The sequence below is a fragment of the Sebastes umbrosus genome, chromosome 1 (genome assembly GCF_015220745.1).
Source record: "Sebastes umbrosus isolate fSebUmb1 chromosome 1, fSebUmb1.pri, whole genome shotgun sequence".
Lineage (NCBI taxonomy): Eukaryota > Metazoa > Chordata > Actinopteri > Perciformes > Sebastidae > Sebastes > Sebastes umbrosus.
The window spans coordinates 27,869,829-27,889,810 of record NC_051269.1 but is presented as its reverse complement, the minus strand read 5'-3'; the positions used below and the strand labels follow the sequence as shown (position 1 = coordinate 27,889,810).

The 19,982-nt window shown below is 39.5% G+C and overlaps 3 protein-coding genes across 6 annotated transcripts; 1 reads left to right on the top strand and 2 right to left on the bottom strand.

The window, feature by feature from the left end:
* The first annotated feature begins 474 nt into the window (after nucleotides 1-474).
* LOC119483425 (zinc finger protein Eos-like) lies at nucleotides 475-7,266 on the top strand. 4 transcript variants are annotated; one of them, XM_037761548.1, is made up of 8 exons: nucleotides 476-625; nucleotides 2,011-2,068; nucleotides 2,158-2,262; nucleotides 2,587-2,841; nucleotides 3,943-4,110; nucleotides 4,202-4,351; nucleotides 4,636-4,767; nucleotides 5,451-7,266. In XM_037761548.1, exons 2-8 carry the CDS (start codon nucleotides 2,029-2,031, stop codon nucleotides 6,335-6,337), a joined length of 1,737 nt encoding a protein of 578 aa, XP_037617476.1. In that variant the 5' UTR covers nucleotides 476-625; nucleotides 2,011-2,028; the 3' UTR covers nucleotides 6,338-7,266. The 4 variants fall into 4 exon arrangements, with proteins under 4 accessions (XP_037617730.1, XP_037617476.1, XP_037617555.1 ...); XM_037761627.1 differs by having other exon boundaries at nucleotides 539-665; nucleotides 5,451-6,337; XM_037761717.1 differs by lacking the exon at nucleotides 476-625 and adding an exon at nucleotides 783-1,134 and having other exon boundaries at nucleotides 5,451-6,337.
* Nucleotides 7,267-10,246: 2,980 nt separating this feature from the next.
* Nucleotides 10,247-12,757, bottom strand: LOC119483659 (40S ribosomal protein S26). Its single transcript, XM_037762050.1, has 4 exons — nucleotides 12,626-12,757; nucleotides 10,865-11,042; nucleotides 10,646-10,776; nucleotides 10,247-10,340 (listed from the first exon to the last, which is right to left on the bottom strand). Exons 1-4 carry the CDS (start codon nucleotides 12,626-12,628, stop codon nucleotides 10,305-10,307), a joined length of 348 nt encoding a protein of 115 aa, XP_037617978.1. The 5' UTR covers nucleotides 12,629-12,757; the 3' UTR covers nucleotides 10,247-10,304.
* A 2,375-nt stretch (nucleotides 12,758-15,132) lies between these two features.
* Nucleotides 15,133-19,589, bottom strand: fkbp11 (FKBP prolyl isomerase 11). The gene is made up of 6 exons (XM_037766271.1): nucleotides 19,199-19,589; nucleotides 19,044-19,106; nucleotides 17,167-17,254; nucleotides 16,986-17,019; nucleotides 16,769-16,839; nucleotides 15,133-15,383 (listed from the first exon to the last, which is right to left on the bottom strand). Exons 1-6 carry the CDS (start codon nucleotides 19,295-19,297, stop codon nucleotides 15,175-15,177), a joined length of 564 nt encoding a protein of 187 aa, XP_037622199.1. The 5' UTR covers nucleotides 19,298-19,589; the 3' UTR covers nucleotides 15,133-15,174.
* Nucleotides 19,590-19,982: the final 393 nt, after the last annotated feature.

Genomic DNA, 19,982 nt, shown 5'->3' with positions numbered 1-19,982 from the left:
TGACTTTATTCTCATAATATTACAACTTTTTTTTCTCATAAACTTGTGACTTTATTCTCATAATATTACAACTTTTTTTCTCATAAACTTGTGACTTTATTCTCGTTATATTATGACTTTATTCTCGAAATCTCAGATTTATTTGTTTTGTTTCTTCAATGTGGCCCTAATACCCCGTCGTACCATAGACCTACAACAATAATGAATAAAAATGGAAAATTAAATAAAAAACAGTTATTCATTTCCATTTTAAAAACTCCACATGGAGCCACTGGAGAGAGGCTGAAGACACATGTTGCTGACCCCTGCTCTAGCCTATACATATATTCATGTATACGTGCTGAATAAATTAACTAATGTTTTAAATAGATTTGTTAGTTGTTATTTGTAACACAGACTGCTGGTTGATGTGAACTCACTGACTCACTGACTGACTGACTGCTGGTTGATGTGAACTCACTGACTCACTGACTCACTGACTGCTGGTTGACAGGCAGCTCCACACTTGCCTCTAACCGGAAGTTGTTAGTGTCTGGAGGTGAGCTCTGCCGGGAGATGCTGCCGTCATAAACAGACAGATGAGAAACACAGAACAGCCTCACTGAACCGGCCCTGACGGGGACAGGTAACGCAACAGTTACCGGGAGAACCGGACAACTTCAAAAGTACTTCTTACAGTAGACTGCCACCGCTGTGTCGTGTTTTAAAACCCATCTTCTGGGCTCCAGAGAGAGCTCGAGCTAATGCTAACCGCTAGCTGGCTAGCCTTAGCAACAGGGAGGCGGTGGCTGCCATAGCAACCGTTTAGGAAACATTGAGCTAGCTAAGCTAAGCTAACATAGTTCAGGTTGGTTTGTTGTGCTAGCGATAAACAAGACGTCCTAGAACCTGTCAGTCAGATAAGTAATCCCGCAAATCAGCGTTATCTACATTGCGTCATCGCACATTATACTAAGCTGTAACTTTGCGCCATGCTCTTTAGTGCTGAGTTGAGCTAACTCTGCTAACGGTAATGTCCATCACATGCAGTTATCAAGCTAACGTTAGCCACCAAAGGCCGACCCTTGGTGCACTTAGGTTACCTCAACAACACCTTTATGTAAACGTCAAAGTAAATACCGCTCTGGATGTCAGGTTGGTTGGTCTCAGATGAGCCTAATGTTAGATTAGCTTCACATTAAGTTGCTTTATCAGTGTTGTCATGAGTCAACCTCACTGTAACTGAGACAGCTGATCCGTGGCTGCTAAGGTTAGAGTTGGTGCTAACTTGGCTGCTAGTTAACTATATTCTGGTATTTACCTGCGTCAGCTAATCTTCAGCACATGTATTGTTGAGCTGGCTAGTTGGCTGACATTCATGCTAGCCTTTAGTGTTTTTTATTTTATGTGTGGGTCATTGAAAGTGTGTGAGGTCATAACATTTTCTTATTATTATCTTGAACCTCTCTGAATTATAAGATAAGATAATATAAGATGAACCTTTATTAATCCCTTGAGGGAAATTCAGGTGTCAAAGCAGCAACATTAGCAAACAGAGTGAAACACAGGAGAGGTAAAGGTATACAACAATTATAAAAACAATAATAGAGATATAAAAGATACAGAGTGAATGGGTGAACATAGTGTGTGCAGTCTGTCAATAAATAAATGTAGTATTTACAATAAATTATGTAATATGTACATATGTGCAGTCTATAAAGTGGTATATAGGATGTTTAGTGTAAAGTAAGTGTAAAGTGCGCTAGTGGTTAGAGTCCAAGATGGTTGCATGTTTAAAGTTCTTAAAGTCCTCATAGTTCTCATATGGGGGTCAGCCTTGGTTGTGGAGCCTGTTGTTATAATATGGTGTTCATTTCATAATGTGATGTCAAACTGGACCTCTCTACCTGTAACTACTGTCTGTTTTCCTGTTGTATTAATGGTTAGGTGCACGACACGTTGTTTTATGTTTGAGTGAATTGGTGCCTGAATTCAGTTTGATCTTACCATCTGATATAACTGTCATTTCAGTATTCAGCTTGAACTAGTATGGATGTGGATGACTGCAATGGCCGGTCTTGCATATCAGGTAGGACTCTGCTTTTTATACTTACCTTCAAATGGCTGGCATCATGCTGTTCAAATGAGAGATCTTTTGTTTTCCTTTTTTGGTTGCAGCTAGCGGAGACTCTTCCATGGAAAGAGAGTTTTCGGGGGCCCTTGGGGGTCCAACAGTGAGCACCCCAAACAGCAAGGAGACCTCTCCTAGTCGCTCCCTCAGTGGTCAGTGAGAAAATGAGTGTGAATCCCACAAAAACGACTGTGTAACGGTTAATCAAACCTCAAAATCAGAATTTTTCCTCAAGTCACTTCTCTTTTTTTTTTTTAGCTCCCCATATATTATTGGACATATCATAATAATAAACAATCTTACAGTGATATGACAAATTTTTTCAAAGGTTTTGTAAAGGTGTACAGACATTTTTTATGATTATTTTATTATTCAGATTTCACTAAATATATCAAATGATATCAATATGAGGCATCCCTACTTGTATCACATACTTTTAAGTAATGACATACATGTTTGCTCTTGTGCATCTGTAGCCAACTCCATTAAAGTGGAGCTGTACAGCGATGAAGACCAAGGTCGCAGTACTGAAGATGAAAGAGGGGAGCGGGTAGAGGAAGGAGGTCCAGAGCAGGGATCTGAGGCTGTCGGGGGCTACAGGGAGCTCACCAGTCCTGAAGCCATGCAAGCTGGAGGCACCAGACTGCCAAACGGAAAGCTCAAGTGTGACATCTGTGGGATGATCTGCATTGGGCCTAATGTTCTCATGGTGCACAAACGCAGCCATACAGGTGACTGATCAGTTTAGTTCACATAAGTCATCTCTGTGAGAAAACATACACTCTTTTTGCTTTTTGTGGAAGAGATTAGGTTAAATACAGAATGTATCGTGGGTTTTGGCATGTAATTGGAATGGAAATTTTGATTGACACATAATTTTCTGCACACATTTGTATTTTTGTATGCCAGACGAGTACTGAACAAAATGTTAATTGTGCAGAGTTGAACCCTGGCCATTAATCAAGACTGAATGAAAAAAAAAAGCTGCTCTGATGATGGATAATATTTTGAATGTCCTGCTGTACTTGCAATTGAATCTGCAGATGAATCTGGATGAAAGAACAGGAACATTTTTGTTTTATTATCCTAAACCTCTCTTACTTATTTCTGTGAGGCTTGTTCCTACAAGTGTTCCATGTCGGAATCACCAAACGCTCTTAACTGGACAAACTTGACGTAAATCGCCTTTCAGCCTGATGATGAACAGCGCCTGTTCATGAGGAGGTCTGTGTCCGTGAGATTTCATGATGAGCATAATTTGACGCAATTCTGCTTCATTTGTGGGTTTAATTCATTCACAGATAGATGCTAAAAAACATCTGTCTAAAGCAAAGTGGTCCATGACTAATATGAGAATGAGTCAAGGGGATGTAAAAGTCATGGAGATATTTTAGACGAGAGAATACAGTACATCTACTGTACATACAAGGTGCAACAGAGGATAATCCTGGACAGAGACCGGCATTAAGAGCCGGAGTCAGCTATCGGAGTGAGAGAATTTCCCAATGCCAATAAAAATCATAATGGCAAGCGACGATGATATGGTGAACAAAATATTAATTTTGCATTAAGTTTGTTTTATCTCTTAACAAATTTAAACTCCAAATTCATTCAGATTAAGACGTTATGATTTCAGGTGAAATAAGTGTTTTTTTCCCCTTGTGGAGAGAGTAATACATGTTTGGACCACTCTTAAATTTCGTTCATACCCCCGAAAAAATTGGTTAATGCCACAAATTCTCTTAAATCGCTTGTGCGTGCCACTCAAGAACAAAACAGACACTATAAATATAATCAAACAAGTTGGGCTGACAGGTTTGATCTATCCCCAGGTGAGCGGCCATTCCAGTGTAACCAGTGTGGTGCCTCCTTCACTCAAAAGGGTAACCTGCTCCGCCACATCAAGCTGCACTCAGGGGAGAAGCCCTTTAAATGTCCCTTTTGCAGCTATGCCTGTCGAAGACGAGATGCGCTCACTGGCCACCTTCGCACTCATGCAGGTAGGACAGATTCAAGCCTGATAATAATTGTTCTATTCTTATGATAGTGTGCAGTAATGTGACAATAATAATCTTCCCACTTTGTCCCCAGTGTCCTCTCCAACTGTAGGGAAGCCATATAAGTGCAGTTATTGCGGCCGTAGTTACAAGCAGCAGAGCACCCTGGAGGAGCACCGTGAGCGTTGCCACAGCTACTTACAGAGTCTGGAGTCACAGCAGCCCTCCTGTGCACAGAATCCAGGTACGGTTTAATGGCATTCATGAAGATGAAGGAGTAAAGAAAATGTTCTCAGATAAGACAGTAACCGAAATACAATATAGTGTTGTTAATATCAGTTTCCAAAAGGATTGTAGTGTAGAAATGTAGTCTACCTCCTTAAGGTAATGCACACAACCCCTCACTTAGTTTCTTTTCTATCCAAACATTGAAAGCCAGCATACAATTTAAACATTTGGGATAAATGCTGTCTGGGTGATAAGAAAACCCCCCAAAATAACATTACAATTTGTTTGTACTCTGCGCAGGAGAGGAGATGAGAGAGCTAGAGTTTATACCAGACTCTCTACTACAACCCTCCTCAGACAAGATGGCATTTATCGATCGGCTCGCCAACAGCATCACCAAACGCAAGAGATCCACACCACAAAAATTTGTAGGTGAGCAATTATCAGGTCTCAGTGTGTGGACAGGTTGAGGAAACTGAAAGCAGCATTAATTGGTTGAATTGGATACCACATACAATAGTACTGATCTTTTTGTGCGAGTGATGTGATCACGGGCTTTCGCAGTTTTATGTATCCAAGCTGTGTGATGGGCTGTAGATTCAAACCAAATGCCAAAGTGAATCAGGAACTTCTGTGCTTTGTTTCGAGGTTAATTACACATAGCTGGTGCAGGAGTGCTGTTGTCGAATTCAGGCTCAGGACAAACATAATTAAACGTTTAACAAGTGAACAGCGATAACCCTTATTGTCATAAATTTCCCAAAAGCACCATAATTCAGATGCTTTTTGAATAAATTGACTCCAGGTGTCACACTCTGGTTTTTTTTGTCCTGCAACCCTGTCTGGAGGAACAGGTTTTTTCCTGTTGCATTAATAAAATACTGTCATTTTCGAAGGAAATTAAATAAAAACTTGATTTTGAATTAGAACTCAATCATCATAACCGTCAACCTAATTTTGGCATCCAGAATGAAGCCAAATAGGCTGTCCATTTACCTGGGCAAGCTGACAGCCCATATATTTATTTATTTTTTTGTCTTTTTGAAAATTCAGTTTTGACGTCTTCCTCAGACTTCCATGGTACAGAATCATAAGATTGTGTTTCTGTATTGCAGGACAGAAGCACATACGCCTCAACTTGGCAGATGCACCTTATGAGCTCAGCGCTGGTTTGGATAAAGACGGCGAGATGCACGCAGGGGACCTTGATGCCCCGCACTTTACTGGTCTTGGAGGAGAATACGCAGGTGTAGCAGGTAATGGAGGAGGAGGGCTGTCCGACACACTGAGGCCGCTGCACCTTCCCACCACTCACCCTTCATGTTTATCAGAACTCAGGCCGATCCACGGCTCCATTCACGACTCTGTCGCTCTAGGCCCGAGGCTGGATTGCACAGGGACTGGAGCTGGGCTGGGGGTTGCGGGTGTCGGGGGGAGGGAGGCAGCAGAGGGTCACGAGGACCTGCCTGCGGGTCGAAGTCACGCACCCTCGCCTAGCAACGGTTGCCAGGACTCTACGGACACGGAGAGCATGCCAGATGAGCCTTGCAACAGCACCGCTCCGACTCTGACCCTGCACAGCAACAACGGCCATCATCTTCAACACTCACACAACCACCACCCAGCGCCTGCTCCCATTGCACACCACAGGAGTCGGGACAGACGCAGTCCCAGCCACGCCAAAGACAGGGAGGTGGAAAGAGAGGACGGAGGCCACTCATCCCACCCACCTCCTGCCCTCGCGCCAACTCCAAGCTCACCTACAGCGCCCTCCTCCACTTCTAGGGAGGCGTTCCGGGTTGTAGACGGGGAGGGGCGCGCCGTGCGCTCTTTCCGTTGCAGGCACTGCCGTGTGCTTTTCCTGGACCACGTCATGTTTACCATCCACATGGGCTGCCACGGTTTCCGCCAGCCTTTTGAGTGTAACATCTGTGGTCACCGCAGCCAGGACCGCTATGAATTTTCTTCACACATCGTCCGCGGGGAGCACATCCTTGACTGAGGATAAAGGGTGGCCAACCTGCTTCACCTAGAGCTATTTTTACACTGAGACGAGGACCTGGCTGGGTTTGGTCTGCACACGAGTTAAAGGAGACACTGATGACATGAATATTTCAAACTGGTACAGTTGGCATGTACCAGCATTAATGGAAAGCTCATATGTGTTTTCTAAAGTTATAAAAGTGATCCTTGTTATTTTGAATGCACTTTGAACAATGAATCAATTTAAAATGCACTTTTAATCCAATGTATTCTAAAGTAGATGAAGAGCCAATGCACTTTTTCATCCGCAGATGTGCCTTGCTCCGAAATTCAGGTTCAAACCTGACGCACAAATTACTGCAGACAAATCTGACTTTGGTCCACAAGCTCAAAACTGTCCCTTTTTGTGCACTTTAACAGAGATAACATATTAAAGCTTAATGTGAAGTTTATAGGCTCACCTACAATGGAATCTGCAGAAATTTTAATGCCTTGTTCTAAAAGCACTTATTCAATGAAATGATTCCCTAACTACTAGTTACGTTCTGCAAAGTTTTTTTTGATTCTGTGATAGATTGCTTTTTATAATGAGGAGTGAAGTGCAGACCAAACTCAAAAACCAGATCCAAGTCGAATAGATGTGCTTGAGGGGTTGTCCGTGAATTAGAAATGCACTTTTGTTTTTAACAGGGGGGACAGATCTGAGTGTGTGTGTGTGTGTGTGCGTGTGTGTGTGTGTGTGTGTGTGAGAGAGAGAGAGGGAGAACATGACAGACCCTGTGTTTTATGGAAGTAAATTGAATAAGTTAAGTTGAACATGAAGGCCTTTGTGTGAATGCCGTGTGGCGCGGTGTATGAAATGTTTGTTTTTTCTTTTCTATGACTGCTTTTGTTGCACTGATACCTGCCAGAATACTATGATTATATTAAACTATTTTATGGAATACATTAATGACCTGCACATTTCTCTCAATGTGAGAAAAACTGATGGAATGTTTTTCTCAAAAGGAAAAAAGAGTATCACTGCCACACTTTTAGAGATTACTGAAGAGTTTGGGCTCTTTACAAGTCTTTAACATTTTCCCTTTCATAACAACATCAAACTGCAAACCAACACTAATCTGTTCATATTTTAAAATGGTTTGGGTGTTATTATCTCATTGTATTGTGCCTTTCTTCACCCTGATCACACCTTGTTGACCAGACTGAAGGACATGAGCTACCAACCGTCATATCTTGAATCAGATCATTGTGGCTCACGAGTTACAAAATAATATACCAACTCAAGTTGTTTTCCAGACACAAGTCTGTGGCTTTGCACAATATTTATATTCTCCTATTCACCAAAAGTTGGGTTGATTTTCATTAATGTGTTGGCAAAGAACCAATTCTGCTAATTTATCAAAGACTAAATGTGCATGGCGTTTGGCGCATGCTGCTATGACATGAATGAGTGCAGTGTGGAGTGGCAGTTCACTACCGTCCTTACACGTTAAACCCCAAAAAAAGATATTTTCTTTGAACACATTTCAGTCCACAGAGTGAAACAGGTGTTTATTTCAAAATGGGTTTTGTCAGTTATAATCTATAATATATCCTGTCTTGGTGATATGGTGCAGAAATGAAGTGTATGTCAAGAGAAATGTGTCAGTCAAAAGAACACTGTCAGCTCTTGATTCCGTCTTTATCTGTTTACATGTTAAAACAATATAGTTGTTGTAGAAACTCCTTGTTTAGATTTGACTTTAAGCACAATAAGTTGTACTATTTGTAAAGTCTAGATGACAGAATTGGGCACAAAATCAATAATTTGTGTTGATGAACAGGACATTTGTAGATGACATATCTCCATTATAAATATCCACAAAAGTACGTTTGGGACAAACTGACATTATCCAAAAAGGCTGGAATAATTCTGACAACAGTCAAAATCATCAGCTGACTTGAGCCCATTAACATTTGTGACTTATTGAACAAGAAGTTTATCATAACTGGCATTTTGCAGCATCAAGACGTGTTGCTTTTCAGAGGTCTCTTGCGGGCTGAACAGAAACCACTGAAGCATTCAAGACTTTAAATGAATGTTTAAGGTCATTTCAGTGTTGTGACTGGTTCCTTGGTTCTGTCATATACTGAACTCAATCCTGTATGGAGTCTCACATCCTGAAGCAGTGGTCGAGATGCGCAGGAACTCTGAAATATTGTTTTTATGAAGAGGAATAGGAAAAGTATTTAATATTATTTTTAGATCACCATGAGTGTGGTTCTGTATAGTACCAAATAATGGTTCCCCCATGGCTGAACCAAAGAACCACTACTTCCTACTGTGAAGCACTTTTCCCTATTACAGAGGCAAAATGAAAACATTAGTTAAATATATTTGTACATACGGTATGAATTAGGAAGAAGCTGCAAGGTAACATTTCTGTTTTCATTGCTGTCAGTAAAACCTTGTAGATGTTAGAATTGTCATTTTTTTCCAGGAGCTATCTCCACTTAGTTTTGCATTTAGAAAAGATCAGTTAGGGTTTCCCTTTCAAAATAAATATTGTAAAGGTTTACCTCAATTTACGTTTGTTTTAAGACTTGTTACAAATCACTTCTAGACATTACATTGTGACGATCTTCTCACCAGTACAGAAACACATTAACTTAAATAGGTGTTTTTCTCTTCCAAAGTTGTAGTTTCATTTAATAATCAAATGATCTTGCCTTAATATAAGAATAGAGACTGTTAGGTCATGTTGGGGCAGAAGATGATGATGTAGTTTCCTGCAACCTTATCTAGAAAACATTGACTTTAAATGATTCGACACCAAAGTTGTCATTGCAAATCAAATTGCCATGTCAGTTTGCACGGGCAAAACCTGCTTTGACCAACCGATTACATCTTCCTTCACTGTGTATATTCTGATTTAGGCAACAGCTTGTATTTACACAAAGGCCCTGGTGTGATTCTTCTCCTGTTGGTGTGATTTCTGTGTAGTAGACTTTACTATTGTGCCTTTGGCCTGAGGTCTTTTTGCATTTTGTTTCCCTCTCAACAGTTAAAATACTCACATTTGAAGTGTAACGCTTACCTTGCCAGTTGTTAATCATGTGATGCAAATACTGCACATTACAGAAGGCTCCACGTTATTTTGGCCATCTTTGAAAATGTCCTTGAGTATAACTAAAACCACCAGTAAATCAGCGACCTTGGCCAGAACCAAGTTCATATTTACAACCCATTGACCATCAAAAGAACATTGGTAATGCAGACTGCTAGGAGCCAAAGAACTAACTACATTATGTGTGAAACTTCCTGTAGACCTGAACCCTCAGCCGCTTTGTTGACCTCAAGTGTGACAAATATTGTACAAAAATAGTTAATGACTTGGCTAATCCTCTGCAGAATTTGTATTTTTAAGTTTAAAGTTCTGCATCACAGGAAAAATCAGCCCTCTCTCGTTCACAAGTTGAAAGTTTGGGTGTAGATTTTTATTCATATGTTCAACACTAGACAGTAATGTGCTTCTAAGCCTGATGCATGTGATATCAATGCTGTTTGCTCCTCAACCTACACCTTTCCGTTTTAGACATAAGGACAACCAAATAAACTGTCTACTCTGATTCAAGACTTCACAACAGAAAAAAAGGTTTTGTGGTATTTTGTGTTTAAATGTTTTCCCTGTTGCACTATTTGTTCCCTTCAGTTTAAACATCTTTGTTAACCTTCCCATCCTGTAAATGGTCTGAAATCGCTTTAAATAACTGCAGAGCCTTTTTAAATGTATCATATTGTAATTATGCATTTGCGTAATTCGATCTTAAACTACTGTAAGTTTTGTACTGTAAGAAAAGTCTATTCCAAATAAAATACTTGACAGGCCTGTCTTTCCTAAAACTACACTAGTGGTTAGTTGAGAATAACGAGCATCACACATTAAAGCTTTTGTAAAGACTTGAATTTATTCTTTAGGTGTACAGCATCTTCAAATTCTGCTTTACATGGGCTTAGGAGGGGCTCTTGGTGCACCGGCCTGTAACAAAAGAAGAAAAAAAAAAAATGATTAAGATCCAAATCTGATATAGATACTTCTCACTGTGGAGAATGTGACTCGTCAAACACAGGTTAACAAATAATGATTGCATTCAGGTGTGCCAGTTCCAACACTCTGCTTACCTACTCATCTGAAGGTTAACAAAACCATTAATCATATTAGTCTCACCTGTGCTTTTCCTGCTGTGACTCGTCAAATTATCCTCTGTGAAATAGGACTTTGCAGAACTACACTTAACAGATCCGACAGTAAACACAGAGCACGGTGCAGTAGAAGATACTCACAGCGGGCCTGAACCTGGGCGGTGGGGTGCGGTCTTTCCTGGCCTCGCAGGAGCGGTTCCTCACCACCTTGCTGTGGATGGCACAGCTGACACAGTAGTGCAGCTTCACGTAGAGTTTGGGCAGAACATACGCTGCAGGAAGGAGAAAGGCTCAGATGAGGACAAGCCACCAGGATCAAAATACAAAGAATAGATGATACATGAAATGAAAAACACTTACAGTCAAAGACGCTGGCATCTGAGATGTCTCTCACGGCAGCAGCCTCTACGATGTTCCTGATGACAAACTTCTTGATGGCCTTGTCCTTGGGGACACAGCGGGCACAGTTGGTGCAGCGGATGGGCTGCACGTGGCCACGGCCCTTCTTGGCACGACCGTTGTTCCTTCTTTTCTTGGTCTGTAAAACAAATGCCACAGTTAGAAAGACAATTACAGCCTGACAACAACCCAGTTCACCAATCTGGGAGCGTTAATTTAGCAGCCACGCTGCTGCGTGTAACTAGTGTCGCAGACATGCAGCCACTTTCCCAGTAATAGTACTTTCCTAGTGTCCACCGCATTTAGTTTAGTTTAGCATGTTGTCAGCTGTGCCGCTCTGCTTTTTAATTAATTATAAATATTTTTTAACCGTTTTAACCGATAGCGGTAATCGGTTAAAATGCTTAATGTCGGTTAATGGTTAATTATGAACATCCTAAATGCCAAAGTTGGAAAGACAATTACAGCCTGACAACTAAGACTGGAACTGGAAATACTACTTTTGTGCAGAACAAAGTGTTCTCGCAGCATCTGGTATCAAAAACTGACATCAATTTAAGACATATATTCAGACAAAGTTATTGTATGGCTGCTTGTGTTTAAACAACATTTGACAAGTTTAACTTCTTCTGGTAAATAAAAATGATTTTTTTGATAAATAAAAAAAGGACTTTTCGATAAATAAAAAAAATGATTTTTTGAGAGATAGGTCACCTCAAGGTTTACTAAAAACAATACTGTACTGATATTCTTACCAAGTTATGTACCAACTACTAGCTTTTAAACATTTAACACCAACAGTGCTTAAATGTTGCAGTCCATTTCAATTAAACATTAACCTTAAACATTATCAATTAAGGGAAAGAAAAGGATATCACAAGACAAACTCCTGCACATCAGTAGGTTAATTCACCACGTCAACATGATTTAGGAGATGTTTTATCAGTGCTTGATGGAGTGACTACTCTCCATTAGCTTCCTGACGATGTGAGGAGCTGCAGCTCTTTCAGCATTTTCAAAACCAACTTAAAACGTCTGTTGAAAGCTGCTCAGCTTTTTACTCACTGATCTTTATTGCATGGTCTTCATGACTTGCTTTTACTTGACAAGTATACTTTGTGATGTGCCATTGTGCGTTTTGTATGCTCTGTCTTGTAGTATGTTTTCTTTGTTTTTTGATCTGCCAAGGGACTAGTGATGTGAAATAGCTCAAAGCTATAATCTGGTATGGTGCATTTAAGTTTTAAACTGTACATGGTCCCTTTTAAATAAAATAAATATTGTAAAGTGGGTCATCAAATGCATGTGATGGAACCAGCTGCCATTACAACACACTTAATACATATATAAATGTAATAACTCAAAGCTTCCCCGTGTTATTTAACTAACGCATCAGCGAGAGAAACTAATATACAAGTTGAATCCACACTGCTCAGCACATTGACAGTAACATCACCCTTCACTGATTCACAGGAACACATGCACAGAACTGTTAGCATGCTAACGGCTAGCATGCTAACTCCTACCAGCTAGCATTACTGTTAGCATCAGGCCCGGACTCATTATTTAATAAACTAGAGACACATCTAATGACTGCTCTATACGTTGTAGTTTGGCTTTGTGATTACAGTACACAATAAGAGCGTTTTATGTGTGATAATTCGAGTAAAAAGAGAGTTATTTCTCTTTTAGCCTCGCGGCCGTTAGTGAAGCACAACTCACCATGATGCACGAGAGGCTGGAAAGAGAACCGGAAGAGGTAGTGCGGCCAGAAGTAGATCCATCCGCTCCGTCCGCCGTTCTTTTAACAGATCCATCCGCTCCGCCCTAGAACAATTTTTTTTTTTTTTAAATGAAAAATACAAGCTCGTTGATATCTTTTTATTTTTGTACAAAAGTATGCTTTCTGATTATTTGTCCAAGCAAAAAATAAATAACACATATTTTCTTCAGGAAAATAGCATTAATAATATCTTTATCCGCGGAGGGATATCAGAGTAGTCAGGTTTTCCTAAGCGTCACCATGGATATATAAAGAGAACAGCGTCACACATCGGCCAAACGGCAGTACTGCATCTTCCGTGTCCGTCACGTGATGCTATTGGGCTCAAAAAGACTTCTTCCAATAGACTTTTTATTTTTATTTTTTTTATTTCTAAATTTCAGTATACATAGTAACAGCAGAAAACATTAAAAACATTTACATACAAAAGAAGCATAGCAAAAACATAAACAAAGAGCTGTGACAAACATAAAAGGACAACAGAAATGAAACAAAAACATAAAATAAAAAAAACACACAATAAAAATAAATAAATAAGTAGATAATAATAAAAAAAAGCGAGAGTATGACAATAATTTTACTTAAAAACATTAAAGATATTTCATACATTCATTGTTTTCATTGCTTTTTTGTTATGTGAGGAAGAAATTGTTGACAGATATAGATCCATTTCTTTCATAAATACAAAGAAATTAGGCTTTTTTTTTGGTAAATATACACTCGTGAATGTGGAACTTCGTGAGAAATAAAATAAAATTAATAAGAAAAAATGCATTACTGTCTTTGTCACTGTAATCATAGCAATTAAATACAATACTTCTATAGTACAGTGCAAAATCTGAGAAAATGTTAACAAGTATAAAATTATTGACATCTTTCCACAATTCACATGTAAATTTACAGGACCAGAATAAATGAGAGTAAGTTTCAGGATGTGATTCGCAGAAGGAACAATTTATATCTATGTCACTCTTTAACTTTTGTAAGAAATATTTCACATCCCATAGACTTACATTGGGAAAGAGATGTCTGTAACTCGGCGGATGCATTTTTCTGAGGTGAATCAACTTCCCAGTACGAACACTCTAGCCTTTAAATAGCCCTTATTTAAAGTCAACAGTAAAGTCTGTTAGAAACAGCAGAGCTCATGATGACATCAAAGTGGGGTTTTTTTTGCAGGAGAAGTTTCATTTAATCAATTTGACTACAGATTTTTATAAACTGTGACAGCTGTTTTTGCAATCCATAACGCAAGTCTGCCTCCCTCTCCTCTTTGACTAGAACAGGGGTCAGCAACCTGCAGCTCCGGAGCCACATGCGGCTCTTTAGCTCCTCTCCAGTGGCTTCCTCTGGAGTTTTAAAAATGGAAATGAATAACTGTTTTTTGTTTACATTTTCATTTTTATTCATTATTGTTGTAGGTCTATGGTACGACGGAGTATTAGGGCCACATTGAGGAAAAAAAAAAAGAGAATAAAGTCATAATATTACAAGAATAAAGTCATAGGTTTACAAGAAAAAAAGTCGTAATATGAGAATAAAGTCAGATGTTTACGAGAAAAAAAGTCGTAATATTATGAGAATAAAGTCATTAGTTTAAGAGAAAAAAGTCATAATATTACAAGAATAAAGTCATAGGTTTACGAGAAAAAAAAGCCGTAATATGAGAATAAAGTCAGAAGTTTAAGAGAAAAAAGTCGTAGTATTATGAAAATTAAGTCCTAATATTATAAAGTAGTCATTTTACATGTTATTTCCTTTTTTTCTCATTAAGTTATGACTTAATTCTCGTAATATTATGACTTATTTTCTCGTAAAGTTATGACTTTATTCTCGTAATATTACAACCTTTTTTCTCATAAAGTTATGACTTTATTCTCGTAATATTACGACTTTTTTTCTTGTAAAGTTATGACTTTTTTTTTGTAATATTACGACTATTTATTCTGGAAATCTCAGGTTTATTTTCTCTCAATATGGCCTTAATACTCCGTAGTACATTTGCACTTTGGCCTTCACTGCTTTAGATTTATATACTATATACTTAGACTATAAACTGTGTTACCTTCATCACAATGCTCAAATGTTTTGCGGCTCCAGACAGATTTTCTTTTTTTTATTTGCCTAAAATGGCTCTTTTGATAGTAAAGGTTACTGACCCCTGGACTAGACCATGAAGGAGATGCATTGTGGATCCAGTGTTGGGTCACGCTTTAGCACTTGTTGCATCAGGTTCAAAACACTGTAATTGTAAAGCGCTTTGGATGAAAGCTTCTCTGGTAGTACCAAGTTTCAACTTACTATCGCAGAACCAGGATTTACAGACATTGAACTTAAAAGATAACTGCTGTTTTTTTGTTTTTTTCTTCGAAACACCTTAATTCCAGGTGTTAATACACATATTAAAAGCATGTATTAATATGAAATAAACATGAAGAACACAAAATACAATTTAAAAAATTTATTTAAATAGTTCTGTGCCTTGTCTTTATTTCTTCTTGATCTTCTTGTCCTTTGCCTTCTTTTTGCTAGGCTTCTCGGCACTGGCCTTTTTGTAGAGGTAGATACCCACTAAGCCGAGCAGAGTGGGCACCAGCGCCAAACACAAGAGGGGCAACACGTTGTTGACCATCTTCTGCCACGGTGTCTGCTGTGTCAGAGAAACCACCTCCACCTCAAACTCAAGGACGGCATCACCTAGGACAGATCAAGTACATGATCCATGTTTTGTCACATTAGGTATTGATGGGTTTACCTTTCATTTTTCACCCATCTACATTATGTACATATGTAAATAAATGAAGGTAAATGTATCTAAAAGCAGTCACTAACATACATTTAAAGGAACGAGGGGTGATATTCTATAGTTTTCTTGTTGTCAACAAATCTCATGAAAAGAACAAAACCAACAATGACACATATTGTAAGTCTTATTCTTCTCTGCCATATACGCACTGGGTGACATGCTCCCTCATCAAGATAAACATGGGCACATACACCGCCCTGCTGCTGTAAAAACTCACTATGTGTATCAATCCGCAGGTGAAAATAGTCCCTGACAAATGCACTATTTACTCCAGTTTAAAGGTACAGTGTGTAGGATTTGGTGGCATCTAGTGGCGTGGTTGCAGATTTCAACCAACTGAGTACCCCTCTGCTTGTGGTAACACCATTCGCCTCGCTCAGAGGCCACCCTTACCATAATAAAACAACTTTAGGAGCAACGGAAGACAGATGGCGGCTGGCGGTACAGCAGTTTTACAATCTGCCAACACTGAACGTTGTGATCACGGGACACAAATCAACAGCTGATTGTAACGTGACGCACAGGACACAAACAGCGGTCTCCTTGATGAAAGTCTTGTGTTTGTTGGACCCATCTACCTCAACATCCCGCCCGCCCGCTCTTTAAACTACGTCACCACACTCCAAACGCACTTTATCGGAGCGTTTACTGTTGTTGCAGATGGGTTTACATTATAGTTAGTGGAATACCTCATTCTCATTCTACCTACACCTCATTCTAAGCTAACGAAAACACAACGATTCTTAGTTTCAGGTGATTATACCCTAATGAAAACATAGTTATGAATATTATATTCCATTTCTATTAATAGATTCCCCAAAATGTTACACACTGTTGCTTTAAAAGTATTAAAATTGTAGTGTCCTGCTGTTTAGAAAATGACGGACCCTTTGTTGGTTTTGGCCTTTTCATGAGATTGTTGACAATAAGAAAACTATAGAATAATAACAACCGTATGCTTAAACAAATGTTCAGTGTGATTGTGCTAATGTATGTGATCTTAGTTGTGCAGAGTTGTTCAGTAAAGTGCAAACACTGATCTTCAGTGTGCACAGACTTCGGACTTTCTGCAAATACATACTGTACTATAGGAACAGAGTTCATTGCATTCAGCAGCAATTAGATTCTGTATGTGATTTTGCATATATGTGCCATAATATAATATATGTATATTAAAAAAACATTCTTATTAACATTGTGATGTTGATTTGAACATTATCACCCAGCCCCTGTGCTCATGTGTCTGTGTATTGATTTGTGTGCATGAGTTCAGTACCTGGAATCGTAGGAGGGTAACCTTTTTTTCCATATGCAAGGTGAGATGGAATAGTGGCTTTGATTTTTTGCCTGAATGAGAGAAAAAAATAATACAAAACACATTCACTGATAGTTATCTGGTAGATAATAGACACTGGTAGTTTTTGAATTGGTTCATGACTGCAAAATCTATTGCTACGCTCTTTCTTCCCAATGGACCTTTACTTTTCACTTACCCTTCACACAAGCCAACCAAGCTTTGTTCCAGACCTGATAAGAAAATCACACAAAGAAAGTCAATCAGCAAAGCGAGCACGTTCCCCGGCCGGCACACATCAGGCTACAGTTATCTCTCAAACGTAAGCAAATCCAAGTGTCACTGATTGAGCAACACAAAAGGATTTACTGTTCATTTACCGGCAATTACTGTCCTCTTCCCCAGCTCGACCACAAGAGGGTCCAAGGATAGTGATGAGTCGATCACCTTCCCATCCATCAGTTTACCCTGCACAGTGACACACACAACGGGAGGCACGAGATGGTGACATGACAGAAAAAATACTGAGAGATTTCACAGCTTGATTAGAGTCATTTGGTGCATACTTTATGAGGCGAAGAAAACATACAAATATTGTGGTTTGATGTCTTTTCATAGCTTTGAAGCCAACATTTAAATAATATTTAAGAAATGTTGCACAACCTATACATTAGCATTTTTGATAAATTAAACATCTAAGGAATAGTTCAACATTTTGGTAAATTAGCTTTCTTGCAAAGAGTTAGGTGAAAAGGTTGTTACCATTCTCACGTCTGTACAGTAAAGCTACCGTCTGCAGTTTAGCTTAGCTTAGCATAAGGACTGGAAACAGGAGGAAACAGCTAGCCTGGCTACCTGTTTTCCCCTGTTTCCAAGCTAAGCTAAGCTAAGCTAACCGACTGCTGGTTCCAGATATGTAAGTGGGATCTATCTTCTCATCTAAATCTTGGCATTAAAGCAAATAAGCGTATTTCCCAAATTGTATAACAATTACTTTAAAGTTAGAAAATAAAAGTAAAGACTAGATCGCCATAAGTAAAGTTATTTTGGAAATGATATACATTTTTATTACACAGCTTTGTTGAATACTGGATTCTGATTGGTTAATCACAGCGATCTACTGTCTGTTATTTCTTTATAACAGACCGTTGCTATGGGCGTTATGGCCATTTTCAAAGGGGTCCCTTGACCTCTGACCTCAAGATATGTGAATGAAAATGGGTTTTCTGGGTACCAACGAGTCTCCCCTTTACAGACATGCCCACTTTATGATAATCACATGCAGTTTGGGGCAAGTCATAGTCAAGTCAGCACACTGACACACTGACAGCTGTTGTTGCCTGTTGGGTTTGAGTTTGACATGTTATGATTTGAGCATTTTGTTTATGCTAAATGCAGTATCTGTGAGGGTTTCTGGACTATATTTGTCATTGTTTTGTGTTGGAAATTGATTTCCAATTATAAATATATACATACATTTCCATAAAGCAAGTATATTTTCCCACTCCCATGTTGATAAGAGACATTTTGAACAGATACAAAAATGTACGATTAATTTGCAATTAATCGTACATTAAATATTTTAATCGATTGACAGCCCTGATCAAAACATATGGCATATCTTACTATGTATGTTATTTTGTTCACGCTGTATGCTGTGTATCAGTTTGTTCCTCTCATGTATTACCATAATATTTTTGTCACAGAGCTAAGCACATTTTTTTTATTTATTGTAAATATCAGGCAATATTTTAAAATCTTTTCACAACACTTACTGCTGTTCTAAAACATGAGCTGACATTAAACCTTTTGCAGCTGTGCCATGCAGCTTCAACGCATATCATTAAAACAAACTGTTTTTAAATTCCTAAAGATCAACATGTGTGAGGAGGACTGGAAACCTCCAGTAGACTACTCTACTACGCATGCATGGATGAAGCGGTTTACTGCTGACGTGTTGCACCGCCCCCATCACTCCACAGTATGAAGCAGAGGCGAGATTAAAGCACACGAGATAAAAGCAAAAATAAAACTGACAGGCAATAAATGATAATCTGATCCAATGTTCAATCAGAGAGAGACACTTCTAACAGCTGCACATCTGTGTGTTATCATTCATACATGCACAGCGGTGTGTGGACATATGATTCATGCAGACGGTGCCACATCAGCAGCTGGGTCGGTTTCCATAGATAGATATTATTATTATTATTATTATTATTAAATGTAGCATGCACACAGCAGACTGGAGTCTTACCGTGTAGTGGATCTGCAGCGTGTCTCCCATTGAGGAAAGTACAGAGCAAGTTTCTGGTTTCACCTTGGGTCGGAAGAGTAACGGTTACTAGTGATTTTGCGATATTGTGTTAAGCTGCTGGTATTACTGCAGTATGACTGTATGACAACACTCACCAGGGTCTCCACCTGCACCTCCTCGGCTTCATCGTCCTCTCCCAGTGTGAGTCCACAGGTGAAAGCTGCAAACAGCAGCAGGAAAACGCTGCACTTCATTGTGAACTTCTGCAAAACAGCTGCACATCCAACAACTTCCGCTTCTTCTTCTTCCTCCTCCTCACACACTCACAGCTGCTGCAGCTGCACAGTCCAGTCCTCCTGTGTCCAAAATGGCTCAGCAGTGAGTAATGCTGATGTGTTATAAGGCTTTAGTAGAGATAAGGACCCGTGGACGTTGTCCCAGCACCTGGGTGTCCCTTTGAAGAGCACCGCCTCACACACATTCCGCCAGCATCTCACCCACCAGGCCGCCAGGCTGAGAGGAGCGGAAGCGGCGCCGTGGTGCAGGGGGCGCTGGGGGGCGGTGCTGTGCTGTGCAGGAGACCGCCCGGCTCTGCTGCTCCATGCTGGAGCCTGACAGTCAGCAGCAGACAGACCTTGTTAAAGAGCCTGCTGCACAGACGCCACGTTGCTGCTATATAGTCCCTCACTAGACCACTGCTGGTTCCAGACTGGTCCTCACTGCACAATGTGAAGATGATAGTGATAGTGATAGGTAGCAGGCAGTCAGCCCGGAAGTGATGTCAAATATGTGATGAAAACATTTATTTAAGCCCATGAACTAAACAATAACAAATGTGTTTGCTTTGCTACAGGAGTTTTTGGATTTATTGCCCATCTTCTCTGTTAAGTTATTATTTATATAATTTATATTACTGTCTTTTTCCTTAAAGGTCGCATA